This window comes from Mesoplodon densirostris, chromosome 8 (genome assembly GCF_025265405.1).
Source record: "Mesoplodon densirostris isolate mMesDen1 chromosome 8, mMesDen1 primary haplotype, whole genome shotgun sequence".
Taxonomy (NCBI): domain Eukaryota; kingdom Metazoa; phylum Chordata; class Mammalia; order Artiodactyla; family Ziphiidae; genus Mesoplodon; species Mesoplodon densirostris.
The window spans coordinates 7,464,361-7,480,893 of NC_082668.1; the positions used below are offsets into that span (position 1 = coordinate 7,464,361).

The window sequence follows — 16,533 nt, forward strand, 5'->3', positions numbered from 1 at the left end:
GCTGTTTCTCCCATACATTGAACCACAGCAGTGTTTGTTACTTTAGCTGCAAAACATTCCCACTGACGAATCCCTGGAGGGAAACTCTTCTCTCAGAGGCCCCAGGTGCCCTGTCCAGAACCAACACTACCAAAAGCTACGCAGGTCCATCATACGCAGGGCATCTGACAATGTCTGTAAAATGATCACACATCTGGCTGCCTCACGGTTCCCAGGCTCTCCACGGTCCCAGCAAGCACTGCTGCTTCATCAGGAATTGCCTGTGCTCACAGCCATCCTCTAGAGCTGGGCTTTTTTCTTCTTGTTCCCAAATAACCTATTAACTATGAGGCCAACTTCCATTTGGAATGTGCTCTCGGCTGCACCTTACTCTACTTAGCACGTGCATGCCTGTTGCTCTTTTAATGAAGCTCTGCTTCGCACACTGGAAGCACAGGAGAGAACTAGGTTCATTTCACATCAGAATCATACACAGACTTTTTCATTAATAATGTGGAGAGGACATTTTGTTTAAAATAAACTCCAATTTCTTCACCTGATCAATTTAAAATAAGGTGTAGAAAATGGCACACACTCTATTTATGCGTGTATATATTTGTATATATGTATCATTTAAAATAAAGCCTGAAGTACCATTACCCTGAAATTAAAAAGAAAATAATCCCTCAATTTAGAGTCAACGAAGAATTGAAGTTCCTTGATGTATATGCATAAACGAATTTTATGCAGCTATTTCCCCAAAACAGCAACAACAGTACCTCTCATCCCACATGCTCTTCTATAAAGTGACCACTCATTCCATCAAGGGAGATGTTGGAGGTGACCATGTCCCCCAACCCCCTGAATCTGAAATAGCCTGTGACTACTTTCACAAAGTGTCACAGGAGTGACACTATGTGACTCCTGAGTCCAGGTCAGAAGAGGTGATGCAGCCTCTGCCTGGTTCTCTGGGGGAAGCCAACTGCCAAATAAGAAGTCCAACTACCCTGAAGCTGCCATGCTGGAAAGGGCACACGTAGTTCCTCCAGCCACCAACCCAGCTGAGTTCCCCGGCAACAGTCAGCATCAACTGCCATTCACACGAGTGAGCCATTGTGCCACCCAACCTATCAAACCTTCCTAAGATCGCAGCCCCAGCTGACCTCTGACCACAACCAGAGGAGACACCATGGAAGAACTGCCCAGCTGAGCCCTCCCCGCAGAGTCCTGACTCACAAAATTACCAATAAAATGCAAGGGTTGCTGTAAGCCAGTTTGCGGGTAATTTGTTATGTAGCAACAGTAACCAGAACACCAACTACCTTGGGCAAAGTATCCATAATCAAACTACCTTGTCTGGGTATGTTTTTTAAATCTCTGACTTAAAACAACTGGAAGCAAACAGTGTACAAAACCAATACTTTAAAACTCAGGAAGAGTTTAGATAATCTGCACGTAAGTTCACAGAAAGAGATACGAACGTGTTTGCTGAAAGTGAAAGAGTGAGCGAATGAGAATGTGAAAATTGGTAGAATTGAGACAGAAACAACCATTCTTAGGAAAGAGTGGTTTCTTTCCACCATGTGGGAAATTCCTCAGGTAGAAGCAATGCTCCTCATTAAGCAAATGGAATGTTCCATGACTAAAACGACGTTGCTCCCTGAAATATGCCTACCCCTCCCCCAAATGTTTGTGTTTTATTTTTAAATTTCCCCTGAACAAGCATACAATAGAATCTAGCTTGGAAGGTGTGGGCAGGCTCTGGAGGGGTGGGCACCTTCAGGGGTGTGTGTCTGTGTTGTGAGGACAGGAGACGATCTGCAGGTCAGCAGAAAGGGGCAAAGGAGCAAAGACATTTAATCAACTTACCCGCGTTTACCTTGACCTCTACATTCTCAAATACAGAACCAGTCAGCATTGCATAGCCTGCCAGAGAAAGCCACAGCTGCGTCCATGTCTTGGGTGCTCACGTGTCTTGGGCTTTTCCATGGTGCCAAGAAGATGGTTTGGTGGAAAACTCAGCCTCCTCGACAAGGGTGAGTACAAGAAGTGTACTCAGATAGAATACCACCAGGTTTTATTTAAGTTCCTTTTTATTGTCCTCCACACTGGCAAAAGTTCCGAGGGAGCTTAAAGTTTTGTAAACATTTTAACTATCCCTCTTCCCCACCCCCCACTTTTGAATTTACAAAGCAAAGGAGAGCAGGAGCCCCAATTTTTAATGGTTCCCCATCTCCTCATGCTGTTTGATCCAAAAACTATGTACAAGTCTGTAGCAGTCTCTGTATAGTTACTGTACATGTTTAAGAGGGAGGGAGGCAAAAAGGGACAGGGAGAATGGTGATCCAAAAGAATAAAAACAGAAACCCAAATATAATCATCCAAAACCAAACTGCTCTCAGAGCAACTCCAGCCTTCTTCGGGCAATGATGACAGAAAGAAAAGGCGCTCTACCAGGAGCCACCCGAACCACAGCACTTCTTGCACAGGGACGGACGGTCCAAAGGCTCCAGACCAAAGTGTGATTGGCAATTCCAGGTGATGTTCTGTGGGGGGTTGGCAGAGGCAGGAAGAGTATTGTTTATAAATAGGGCTTGAATACATTTATATCTGAAGTGAAGGGGTATTACGAGGCCACAACCAGAAGCCAGAACCAGGCTTCTCTCTCCTGTTCTCTCCCATCCCCCTCCATCCCACTGCAATCTCCTGTATAGTGGTTTCCATGGATGAAGGTCTTAAAGATGGTCAGGTTTTGTATGTTCTTTTTTCAGAAAAGGCAAGCAACTTGCCATTCCAGAATCTTTAAACAAAACCTTTCGGGGCCACAGCAAGACACACACGCAATGCTCTGAGGAACCAGATGAAATTCCGGGCTTTTATCAGAAGCAGAAGTTTATCCCTATCCAAAATGAAATTACACAAATTCATACATATGGTAAAGATCCTAACTGCCTCTTAAACGAGACAAATTTTCAGCAGAAAGGCCCAAAACAAACTGGTCCTAGTCCTCTGAAGTAAAAATATTTATGGGAAAAAATCCGTTTTTGTAAGAAAGAAAAATTAAAAATAAGTCCCTCTCCCAGGCCACAGGGCTTCCTTTGTCCAATCAGGTTGGAGTATGCCAGGGGAGAAGTCAGCTTGCTTGGAAGTCACTATCTAATGAAGAAAAAACAAGAATCCTTTCTCTGAAAGGATGCTCAGAAAGAAGAGGCGAGGGGTGTGCAACATCAAACCAATCGATCTAAACTCCATCCCACTCAGGGCCTCTTTGATGCAATCCCAGAGTTAGCAGTGACAACGCAACCTTCAGACTGCAAGAGCGCTCACTGTCTGTCGGACACTCAAATCACAGTCCATGGGCGTTTTTGTTGCTGGCCAATGTCTGTTACCATTAACTCTCTTCATGATTGCACCAGTCAGACCCCATGCCCGTTTTTTTTTTTTTGGTGGGGGGAGGGGAGAAGGAGAAGAAAAACAAAATAGAAGGAAAAAAGTGACAAGACAAAGTAAATTGCTATTGGCAGATCCCAACACACTTTCTGGGAGACAGCAGGTGAAATCACGGCACAGTAAACACGTCTCTGCCCCAAATCAGCCTTGTTGGGGAGTAATCCCAACTGCCACCCCCAAGACACAGGGTCTGGTCCACTTATCTACAGTCTGAGATGCTCACCAACAAAAATGGTTTAAAGAATCTTGGACACAAAGGGCTGGAAGAAAAAGCCTGAGATGATCGGTTCTGTGATTTGTTGCAGTGATAAAGAGTATATGGTGAGTAAGTGTCGTGTCCAAAGGTGCAGAATCCATGGTCAGCAGAGAAAAGAGGGAAGGCCAGTCCGCTCTGGCAGGTGCTCAGTAGTCATCCAAAGTCTCGATTTCACCCATATTGAGTCGCTCCGATGAAGCATTGACTGAAAACCCTGCAGGGAAAAATTGGCAACGAGTGACTGACCACACCCAGACCACCATGTGGCTCAAATTCTAGGCAGGCAGCTGGAATTTTAGTCTCCTGTTTTTGAGCACACAAATAGGGATACTAAAAGGAGGGAGAAGGAAGGATAAAAGTCAGTGTAATGGCTTTTTTGCCTTTCCAATTAGACATTCTATTTTTATATGCTTTATCTTAAGGTTCTGATATAATTTAATTAGGGAGGAAACACACACACACACACATAAACCCAGCACCACTGCTTAAAAAAAAATTGCAAACCACTGCCTTAGAGAGTCCTGAGTAGAGCCTGGGTTGTCAGTGTGTTTTAAGGCCAGGCTGGCTAGGGAGGAAAGTTCATTCAGAAGGTGTACCTTAAAAGAATGGGGCAGGGGGAGGACAGGAATAACACACTAAGTAAGTACTTTGTAACCACTCGAACAAATGATTGTGAAATGTGAGTGGGAATAACACTATTGGGTTGGCCAAAATTTTCGTTCGGGTTTTTCCATAAGATGTCATAGAAAAACCCCAATGAACTTTTTGGCCAACCCAATACTTCAGCCCCATTTGCTATCAGGAATACTCTGGGTCCGAAACTTTGTCAAAGTTCTGGTCCAGAGATTTTGCTTTCAGTGGTAGGAGGCTCCAGGGAAGACCCCACTACACGATCCTTAGAGCCCTCAGATGTTCTTCCTATCACAAAGAAGACAGCATGAAAATATTAAAGTACTTTATTCGACTCAATCTACTCGAAGTAGACTAGCAAAGGCAAGGATTTCACTGAGCAATATTAATTAACTGAAATGCAATCTGGTTTAGAAAAAGCAGTTCTAGCACAGCCACTGAAGGCAACAAGCAGCACTTACAAACGCTACTGAGGTTTGAAGACCTAATGCCATCAGCCACGTGTAATTTTTCAATGAACTCCATGATCAGAGATTGATAAAAAGTGCTACTAACAGGGCCTCTTTGGAATGAGTGATTCTCAAAAAGCTTTCAGTTCATCCACCCTAAATGAAATCCCAAACTGTTTCAGCTGCTATTTGAATAGCAAGAAGTAAACAGGCGATGCTCTCCAGTCTAAAGGCAGTTCTGTTAATATTGAGTTTTCTGCCCCCTCCTGTTTGTTCTTTAATGTTCAAGTTTTCAAATACACATATTAAATGTACCAATAATAAACAAAAAAAGTCTTACATAATAAAAATAGCTTAATTACATTACATTCTTGATTCCAAAATATCATGATTTGAAAAAATAAACACGCCTATTTATTAACCAAGGAAGCTGTGGTACAAGCTGCTTACAAGGCCTCCTACTGGGAGAGGCTAGGATTCCAAATCCCAACCTGAGTTCTACCCCTCAACTGTGTTCCCATAACCTGCAAGATTTTTTTCCCTTGAAAATAATGCAAGGCTTAGTGTTCATATTTGAAAATAACAGTTAATTAGGTAAGTACAAAAACCTAAAGACCAAACAGTTTATGAAATGAACTATTACTCTGTTCCGAAGCAGGTTTTTCTTTGACTTCACATATATCTCAAGAACAAATGAAATGTGATAAAAACAATGAGCTACATGAAATAAAAGTGGGAATGTAACAAAAACACAAACTAAAACAATTTTAGTCATACAAAGACAGGAGGGAAAAGAAGCCTGGGGCCAAAAAAAAGTTAAGTATTCGGTGCTATAGTATGACGATTACCGGGCTGGGCTTTTAGCAGACCTGGTCTCATTTACCTGTCAAAAAAAACAGTAAGGAGGGCACGTCTCCTCCCCACTTGACAGAAGGGGGAGCTCTGGGATATAATGAGACCCCATGCAATACAAATGAGGATGTAAGCCCAATATGCCCAGCTCTGAAGACTGTATTAGGTTCAGAACAACAGACTCCCACTCACATAATTTCTTTGAGGTTTGGGAGACCGTTTATATAAGGACAGTATGACTGGTGACAACATGGTGACTGTGTGTGTGTATTTCTCACATCCAAGTACAGGATGCTGACTCACGATGGCACTTGGTAGCTCTAAAAACTAGAGGAAAACACAAGAGTACAATGGAGGACATGATCAGTAAAATGAAGCTGGGATCTCTCTGAGGTTTGTTTTAGAAGCAAAATGCTCTTTTGATCAACGACCACTTTCTCAAGGGATATTTCAGGGTCAAATTTGAACCTGTTTTCCCATTATGTGCATGGGGAACTTGTGACTGATGGATATTTGTTAATTTTTCTTAATCTATAAGTCAATAAGGCATAGATCAATTAAAAACAATAATAAATGGATATGAGTAGGTAAGGGGCAGAAATTATCAGAGGAATTTCCAGAGGAAAGTTTAGTTGAGCAGAAATTCTCACTAAATGGTCCAAGCAAGAGCCCACCCAAGTGAGCTTCTTCAGTATTTTGTTGAACAGTTTTACTTCCCTTATATTTAATTTTTTTCCTTCCCTTTCAAGATATATATTCCTTAAAACTCTATTCCTAGAATGACCTATGTCTCATTCCCTTGAAGGGGGATTTTAAGTCCCTTCCTTTCTTAGGTCTGTAACAGGAGATGGGGTCAGATCAGATATTTAATCCAAAAACCTTTACCTCATTTTCAGAGGAACCTTCTTCTCCCTGAGAACCTTCCCCCCACCTCACCCCGGCCAAGTACCACAGCTAAAAAGCGGGGGATTCTTAGCTAGAACTCACAACCAGAACTGAAGGAACACTCTTAAAGCTACATTCACCTATCTCTGTCAAAACTGGATAAAATTTTGGACTGTTCCATCCATCCTTAACATAAACTTCCAAGACATGCCGAAGAAAACAACTTTCACCAGATCTCTAGGTTCCCAAAGCCAGCTTGCAGAGCATCGGTTCCAGAGGGCAATCCTCGAAGCTGGGTTTCTGTTCCTGTCTGACTTCTCCAGCGCAGGACACCTCTGAAGTACGGACCCCGCCAAGGGCAGGGCGATCCACCTCTTGCTGCGCCGTCAGCTCTTTCATCTCCGTATCACGCCTCCCAGTCACTTCACACTCCATCTACCCAACACTTAAACACTGCATCGTTCCCCCCCACCCCCCGTGAGCCTGCTCCACTTTCCAGGGCTCATCATTTTAGCAAAAGGGCAACTCTTTTCATCCGGCTGCCCAAACCTTTCCCTTCTCCTTGTCCATCCCCTAAATTTCTAGAATCCATCTAACTCCTCTCCATCTCCACTGCCAAAACCCTATTCCAGGCCACCAGTATCTTTCATCTGGTCTATAGTGCAGCCTCCTAACTAGTCTGCCTGACTTCCCAATCTGCCACCTTTGCCAATATAACCATTCTATTCCAGACAACAGTTTTACAATAGCCTATTCTACATTCATAAATAGAGAATAATATTAATTTCATCACTGCCTGTGAGGTTGTTAGGCCAATTTAAGAAACACAGGTGGCCCATTAGCTTTGCCTATGCTGTTTGTTATTCCAGAAACACCATTCCCTATTCTTCCTGTCTTTCAAAGCCCCAATTCAGGTGTCACCTTTTCCCCAAGGCTGGCTGCCCTGTATGAAGACAGTGGTCCTCAATGTTAGATAAGAGTAGCCATGGGTAACACAAAAGAGTGAAAACGGGCCTGCTCTGAAACCCCAGCTGCACTGCTAAATGCTGTGTGACTCTGGGAAATGTCTTAAATCCTCTGGGCCTTGGTTTACTCATTGTTTTAAAGCTGGAACATTGCCTCATAATGCAGGATAATTATGAGAATTATATTATACATACAGTGAATGTCAACAAATACTGGTTCTTTTCTGTGAACATCTGATTGGATTTATGGTCTGCTTCCACACAAATCATCATTTTAAATTTTTTTTTTTTTTTTTTTTTTTTTTTTTTGCTGTACGCGGGCCTCTCACTGCTGTGGCCTCTCCCGTTGCGGAGCACAGGCTCCGGACACACAGGCTCCGCGGTCATGGCTCGCGGGCCCAGCCGCTCCGCGGCATGTGGGATCTTCCGGGATCGGGGCACGAACCCGTGTCCCCTGCATCGGCAGGCGGACTCTCAACCACTGCGCCACCATGGAAGCCCAGCATTTTAAATTTTAAACAACTTTTTCTGTTGTCCATTAGTATTATTTTCCAACTACATTGAAAGTTTTTTTAAAGAAATTCATATTAGATATGAACAAAGACTTTAAAACTGAAGGCACCGCACAATGTATTACTTTTCTTACTCCCTATAGCACATGAGGCATAGCTCTTGCACTGAGATGCCCAGTAAATACTGACTACTAATTTTGAACTGGTCAAAAACATTTATTTTTTATAAGAAGTATTTCCCTTCATGAAAAACATTCCACCATGGGACTCACATATCATCTCCCCCCAACACCCAGCTAAGACATTAGGCCTGTGCTCACCTAATAAACTTGGATCTGCTCGGACCATCTTCTGCTTTTTCTTCTTCTTGCCACTTTGTACAGCTTCAAAATTGGACTGTTGGTTGTTGCTTTGATTGGTCTGAAATACTGAATGGAGTGCACTGTGGTTCATCCCCCACACCGAGTCCTGTAGAACGAGATAGAGCACAACTGAGGTTCCATGGTGGGTTCAGGCTTGGCCCACCCTCAGGAAATGGTTGACGTGGGTCTCACCTTACCAAGGATGAGTTTAAAAACAGAAAGCCTACCGCGGATTCTGGTAATAACGCAACTAAGAACAGGCCACTGAGCCACGCTCTCCCTTCATTTAGATTCAGACATCCCACTTGAGCTCTGTCTCCACCAGGCCCGTCCTGGCAACGCCAGGTGTCCACGCTGCTGTGACAGCACAGCTGTCCAAACCTCTCCAGACATACAGGGACTCTGTACCATCCACTAGGAATTGGCTCTTTGGCAATCCACACCTCTCACCTACTCAAAGCGGAAGGTTCCTTTGTTCGCCGGGGCCCATCAACAGTGTGTGAAATGTCTGGCAGATTATAGTATTGTCAGTACTGGGTACCAGTGGATCCTGAGCAGCAGAGAGCTAACAGTTGTAAGTTTCAACTATTTAAAACCCAATTTATGGTCTATGACAAGCTGGAATTTGCAGTTTGACAGAGGCACTGATATAAACCAAGAACAAGGGGGCTGATATGCCTAACAGAGAATGAATGGCTCTATCTGCTAATTGGGAAATTCACAAAGGTCTCTGGACACTGAATTTGAACATACCAAGTCCACCATGTTTTAAAAGGCTCCAGTCGTGTGATGTACAAACATGGGAACACTGCTCTAATTTTCAGTTCTCTGGCCGCTCAACGTTTCAAGACATCAACACTCACAAGGGCACGGCACTCACTCCGCCGCCTCCTACCTGCTGCTGCTGCGGTGGCTGTGGTTGTTGAGGCTGCCGCTGGCTGGCTTTCTGTGTGGCGCGGCGCTCGAGGAACTGCTTGGCAAACTCCTTGGCCTCAGAGGTATCTCCTAAATAGGCCCTAATGTAATCGTGGACCTCATAAGGAGATTCTACTTCTTTCAGGAAAGAAACAAATGTGGGAACTGTAACATGAGAGGGAACAAGACATAAAGAGTAACAATGAAATATCACACAGAAGAGATCAGTGTCAGTTTTTAATATATTTTAACACCTAATACAGACATTAATGATGGAAACTTGAAAGGCATGCAGCTATTATGTTAAATATTCTTCAGTCTCCTCTGGAGTAGTAGTGGGGGGGGACCCACTATCACTGCAATGCCCCACATCATCTGAAATAGCACAGAGACAAAGATACCATGCATGTTTCGTTTCACTAAACGTTATTTTGGTAGAAACGAAAAGTCACGTTGATCGAAACAACTGTTTGCCTAAGGCTAAAGTCATCTGGGGATTCATTTCTTTTTTCCTTAAATTCAATCAGTATTTATTAAGTGTGATAATGTGGGCAGGCACCACAACAGATACTGAAGATATAGGCATAGCCTCCTTTCACTTCACGGAGATATATCCTAAGTTTACAAGAAAAACGGAACATGAAGGAGTGCGGTGCAGGAGAAAAGCACAAGTATCAGAGTTAGACAGACATGGGTTTAAAACCTGATTCTGAAGTTTGCTGACTGTGTGACCTTGATGAGTTACTTAACCATTCTGAGCCTCCGTTTCCTAATTTATAAAATGGGGATAACATCACCTACATTGTAAACGTATATCATAAAATTACTGCAAAAATTAGATACCTAGGATAACACGTGTTAACCCCTAGAAAGTGCCTAGTACATGGTAGGTGCTTAATGGATGGTAGCCATTGCTATTTTTCACTACTGTTTTCTCTGGCTCGAGCCGACCATTAGCTATTGTTACAATGCTACAAAGGAACCCTTCAATTCCTTTACTGCTCTGTTTTTAAAAGATTCTTCGTTTTAGAAAAGACATCAGAGGTGGACTAGTTCAACAAAGCCCAAGAGTTATGGGAATCCCTTCCACACCAAGCTGGAGGGTAAGGGAAAGACTCAGTTCCATCCAAGGCTGATAATTCTCTTTGTGAACAACTAACAATGAGCAAGTTTTTCTTCCAATTGAGCTGAAATCTTTTCACTTGCATACACTATGGGTCTTAGCTTTATCCTACACAAAATAAGTCTACTTGCTTTGTCACATGATTCCCATCCTTGCCCCCAAAGGCAGGAAGGGAAAAACCTCCCATCACCTCAGCCCTCTCTTGCCCAGGCTGACCTCTGTCCCCACTATAACAGTTACTCTCCTCTGTCCATCTGGCAATGCCCCCCATGAAATGAGCAGTATGCAACTATGACCTCTTCCGCCCTGTACCTCGTAAGACAGCCTAAGATAGCACCTACTTTTTGGTAACCACTGATAACCTATTTCAGCATAGTATTATTAAAGAGTCAAGTTCCTATGGGAGGTGCAGGACTTGACCTCCATCAGATTTCACCTCCTGAGTGTTGGCCCATCATCATTCCAATTTTCTAACTCTTTGTGGGTCCTGCTCTGCCGTTCCACATGCTGGGTTTCCCTCCCCAATTCTTACCATCCAAGTTATTTGCCGTATTAAGGGCATGAAGCATCTGTTCACACCACTGGGTAAATCCATCTTGGGCTTTATTTACTCCCTGAAAGAGCTTCAGCAATTTTTCTTCTTCTTCTACTTTCTTATTCTGCCGGTTAGACACACCTACAGATTTACTAAAGCAAAACAATAGGGCGATATTATATTCCCAGAAACTGTTACTATATGATTATACTCTAACACCATAAATAGATAATGTCTTGGCAACACTGGATGGCTGCCCAGCAATCCAATTCTTGGTTCCAAAAATGAAAACAAACAAACAACAACAACAAACCCGAAACAAAAAAACTGAAATACTGGGGGCGGGGGGGAGGGGGGGTTACTCAATACCCCCTTAAAATCTAGCCTCAGTTAATACATTCTAGTTTGTGAATACAGGGCTTCTTTTCAGAGAAATTATTAAATGCTCCCCTATGTGTCCTTCAGGAAGACTTTAAATTTTGCTAAGCCTCAGTTTCCTCATCTGTAAAATGGTACTAATACTTCTTTGGGTTATCAAAAGGAATAAAGATACTATATGCAAAGGCCTAGAGCATAGTGCCTGGCAAAAATGCTCAATAAACTGACATTTAGTGTCCTATTCATAACACATTAAGCCCTCAATCAAGAAGATATATTCTGACAACACTACCATTTATTAAGTAGTTACTATGTGCCAGGCACTTTACTAACTACTTCACATGTATTCATTTAACCTTTAGAACCACACCCATGAAGTTATTATCTTCATTTTACAGATGAGGGAACTGAGGCTCAAAGAGGTTCCCTCTTGCCCAAGGTCACACAGCTAATAAGTGGTAGTGCTGGGATTTGAGTTGATGTGTTTAACATTAAAACCCATGTTCGTTCAAAAAACCTGTATACTGAGGAAAGAAAGATGAATGTAAAATGTAACTAATTTATCATAAAAATAAAATGGTTTTAGTGTTTATAATACTCATAGTATAAGTAACTTAAAAATATGAATTTAGAGAAAAATGCTAAAATCTAGAGAATACCTTGGTGAAATATTCCACAGCAATAACAAAAATATTAAGTGGTTACCATGTGACAGGCAATGGACTAAGTGTCCAGCAACCAAAGGAGTTCCTAGTAATAATATAGATGTGTTTCCACAGGGAAGAAAAGCAATCATCAAACTATGACCTCACGTGTTAGGATATAGGTGAAAATAAGTAAAAACTAAATAACTACCTTTCTCTGGCCACCCCATATCCTACTCCTCACACGCCGCATCCCCCAACCCACCAAAGGGCATAGGTTGATCATTCTGAGCCCTACCTGAGACTGGCGTTGTTTTTATTTTTGTTTGTTGAATTCCTGGGTCCCACCTCTTTCACTGCATCATCCCAGAATCCCATGTTGGAGTTTTTAGTGTCAGCATTACTCCAGATACTACTGACTAGGTCAGATGCCCACTGGTTAGGGGGACCAGCATTTATAGAGCCCCAAACAGAATTCCCAAGGCTGGTGTGCAGGTTGGAATGCTGTTAAAGAAAAGGAGACAAATAATTACAGTTAACAATATTAAAAAGATAAAAAGGGAGTCCACAAAAGTTGGGAAAGATGACTTAACTTATAACACCAGTCCATACAGTGACTGCTTAGGAAAATGAACCCACCGGATTATTCCGGGCTCTGCTGGGTTGCTGGTGCTGCTGCTGCTGCTGCTGCTTCTGCATTTGCCTGGCTTCTTCCTGTTGTATCTCCAGAAGGGACTTTGCAGTACCTGCGGGTTTGCTGACATTCCCCCACCCTGAGAGTTTCTGCTGTTGCTGCTGTTGCTGCTGCTGGAGAGCTTTCATCAATTCCCTCTGCTGGCGCCTCTGCTGCAGGCACAGAAACAGAAGGCACCTCAGGATTCCGTTGTTAAAAAAAAATAGTTACAAATGTCCAGTATACTAAATGGAATGTAAATACATAGCAGCTATATAAAATTAAACACCATGACAGAGTTAACTCCTCTACTGCAAATAAAGATGTAAACTGCCAGAAGTACTAACAGGAGAATAAAAAGAAATTAAGAATTACTTCTTAAAGTTAAGTAGGGCTTTTGGTTAAGCATAAAAGCAAAATATATGTTGACTTCCAAAGCCCTACCAACATGACAGAAAAAAATTTTTTTCTAAAGCATAAACCTTAAGGACAAGAAGAATAAAATAGACTTTAAAAGCTGGAAAGCAGGCAGATAAAGATAGCCAATATAAAAGACCGAGTAAGTTGAAACCTAAGTAAAGGAAGCTCAGAAACAGGCCAATTCACAGAGAAAGCTCAGGAATTAGAGGTAGGGGTATCTCACATAGAAGAAGACAGGCTGAAGGTCTGTAATAAAGCAGCACGGAGACCCTGACTACCTCCCCAACCCAAAGCAGTTAACAGCTATCCCTCTCTCCCCAGAAGAAAATTAAAACTTTCCTTTTTAAAGAGGCTGAACCAGATTAGCAGATTAGTCTATAGGAAAGCTGACCCAGGACAAGAGAATACACCTACAGATACCAACAGATGGTGGGACTCCAACAGAACAGACCATTACAGCAAAGCCCAGCAAGGTGCTGTATATACCAGAACCTCCAAACAGCTTTTCTGTGCCTTATGCCTAAATATGAACGAATAGCTCAGGATCAACAAACACTTGACAGAGCTTCTAAGATGAAAGCCAAAGACCAAATCAAACAAACAAAATTCTGTGGAAACAGAAACAAGACAAGGGAAAACAGGAGCTAGCTTTTTAAAATGCTATCAGTAAGTAATATTTTTAGAGGTAAGATAGTGTAGTCAGTAAAACAAGAGTAAGAGGCTATAAAAAGAAACACTCAGAGGAACAACATACGGACTCAGAACTTCAAAATAAGAGAACATACATTAGAAGTTCAATAGAAGGACTGAAAGATAGGACTGAAGAAATACCCCATCAGAAAAGATAAGAGACGGAAAGCGGGAGAGAAAATATGAGAAAACCAAAATCAGTCCAGGAGGGCAACATGCAGATGACAAAAATTCGAGAAAAACAGAGCACCGGTACAGCAAGCCAAGCATGTTCAGATCTGAACAGGTTACAGGGTCCTGGAAAGGACACCTCCAGGGAAAGAATGAAACAGAATTGTCATAGGTTTTCCCTATGTGAGAAATACCTACGGAGTGGCATTTTATACCTTTGGAAGAGTGTAGGAAGACTTAAGAGTTCAAAGAAAATTAATCAAATAAAAACACAAGGCAATTATTAACTTCTAACAGACAAAAATATGAATAAGAAAAGACCTGTGATTTCAACTCTGAGGACCACTATTATTATTTTTAAGCAGAGACCAAAATTATTGGAACAATTTCTAGCCCTGAAGGGGGAAGATATACTCTGCTCTGCATTCAGCTGTTAACCTTTCAGAAAAGAGAGATGATTTCAGAGAAAGTTCAGTCTATTTTTTTTTCTTAAGAGCGTGGGAAATAAGGTAGTTTTTAAGGTGAAGCAACATTTTAACCTACTGGGTGACGTCATGCACGCTACATGGTAACCGTGCACAGACAATTCCCGTGGTCTTCAGTGAACCACACCATCCGGACCAGGATGACAGCTCGCATTCGCGAACAACTTGACGGCTCTGCCTCAACTTATATCCACACAAATCACTTTCTTCAAGACTCCGCTACCTCATACCACCTTTTCAGAGAGGCCTTCCCAGACGGCACTACCTAAAACTAGACAATCACTACCACCACCAATACTATCCCCAACTCCTAGGCCCCTCCTCACTTTATTGTTCTTTCTGACACATACTGCCTTCTAGAACTCCATGTTTTACTTCATTTTTATTGTTCATATCCCCTCAACTAAAGGTAAGTTTTATGAAGGCAGAGAATTTTGTCTATTGTAGACTCAACTATATCCCCAGACTAAAACTGTAACTGAGGAGCAACTATGTGATGGACAGATGGATGGATGGGTGGGTGAATATGGCACCTAATGGCATGCTGAGCCAAACCATTTTACTTACTTTCTCTTTTCTGTCAAGAACTGTGTTCTGCTGCCCTCTCCCTAACACCTTTCACTCTTTTGTATCCTTCCTATCCTAATGAGGAACTATAGGATATAGACTTATAGGCAGAGAGGCGTTATTTGTGTCATATTTTAAGTTTTTCTAGGTTAGTCAGAAAACCCAATACCCTTTAGGGAAAAAAGTATTCTGCATTCTAAGCATCAAATTTACAAAAGGATATCTGCACAAAACTCACCCCTAATTTTGAAACACCCAAGTAACTTTTATTTATGAGCTATTCTCTCAAGAGCTATGGTTAAAATGTTTAAGGTAACTGAACATTTATGTACCCAATCTTAATGTTATTCCTATGAGAGCCTCCTTCCTACTTGCTAGAGACCATATTACAGGATAAAGAGTTGAATAACAAATATCCAATTCAGACACACAGCAGCTCCGACAATAATAGTTATCTTTAGTAGCCACTCATCCATGATGCACACTAGCTATTCTGAAACACTGATTGTCTAGATCACTGTTACTTTTAAAATTTACCTCCTCTCGAAGCTGCCGTTCTCGTTCCTCTTCTAGTTTTTGGATTTCAGCCAATGATAGCGTTGCCTGGGACTGACATGCTGTCGTACTGGACTGCTGGCCCCATGTTGAAGAAGAGGGAAGCTAACAAAAAAGGAAGGCAAACGAGTTCATAAGGAAACATGGACAGGAAACAAAGGGGCAATAATGCATTAGGTACAGCCAGAACATTCATGTTTCTTTCAACTCCATTTATAACACTCAATTCAAATTTCCTTCTTCAATCCTTTTACGGACTACTCTCCCAGTCAGTCTGCTTCTTTTACGTAATTTTTTTGTCACAAGATTTAAAACAACTTAAGTACATCAATACACTTTTATTTGATCTACCATTAGGAAACTGCAAATTTGTTACACCTGGCATTGACATATACAGCAATATACAACCATAAAGAGAAAGAAGTAAACAAAAGAATCACTAAGTTTTTAATCCAAGGAGGTAATAAAGGACAAGATATGCTACTTCCAATGAAAGTAGCAAGGGCAAGATTTCTGAAGGGAGAGCTGAGGAAAGATGCCAGGCACAGTTTTTTATCAGTCTTTCATGAAAGGGAGTTAACCAGGCTGTGCCTTCTAGTAGTGAGCACTAAGCTGGTTTTAATCAATAATTCTATTTTTCCTATGCCTTAAAATTATCAACTAAAATAAAGTGTAAATATATGAGTCCTGAATACTTTAGCGTTCTCAAAATCTTGATTATTTCTAGGGGAATCCCTTGGTCTTTCTGGGCCAGAAGAAAGATACACTCTAATTTTGAGACATCTTAGGGCTCTTAAAAGCAAACAAAAACCAAATATAGCCAGACTTAAAATATGTTTAATAAAAACAATACATGAGCATGGATGGATCAAAACAAACAAAATGCCAAACAGTCCCAAAAAAGAGTGGCTCTTCAGTAGGAATCTCTAAAACTGGAACTGATGGGATAAGAGTAAAAACAGTTTAAACTGTCACTGATGTTACCAGACAGCTCTCCAATGAGTACCCTCAACACTACCGAACATAATAGATCCTTT

At 41.8% G+C, this 16,533-nt stretch overlaps 1 protein-coding gene across 2 annotated transcripts in view; it reads right to left on the reverse strand.

Moving 5' to 3' along the window:
- Nucleotides 1–2,054: 2,054 nt before the first annotated feature.
- Nucleotides 2,055–16,533, reverse strand: part of GIGYF2 (GRB10 interacting GYF protein 2) — a 132,347-nt gene continuing 117,868 nt past the window's right edge. For both annotated transcript variants that reach the window (XM_060105989.1, XM_060105990.1), the window contains 7 exons: nucleotides 15,479–15,601; nucleotides 12,575–12,781; nucleotides 12,234–12,439; nucleotides 10,911–11,065; nucleotides 9,236–9,420; nucleotides 8,299–8,446; nucleotides 2,055–3,899 (listed from right to left, as the gene is read on the reverse strand). In XM_060105989.1, coding sequence (XP_059961972.1) covers nucleotides 3,832–3,899; nucleotides 8,299–8,446; nucleotides 9,236–9,420; nucleotides 10,911–11,065; nucleotides 12,234–12,439; nucleotides 12,575–12,781; nucleotides 15,479–15,601 — 1,092 coding nt within the window. In that variant the 3' untranslated portion in view covers nucleotides 2,055–3,831. The remainder of the gene's footprint in view (nucleotides 3,900–8,298; nucleotides 8,447–9,235; nucleotides 9,421–10,910; nucleotides 11,066–12,233; nucleotides 12,440–12,574; nucleotides 12,782–15,478; nucleotides 15,602–16,533) is intronic.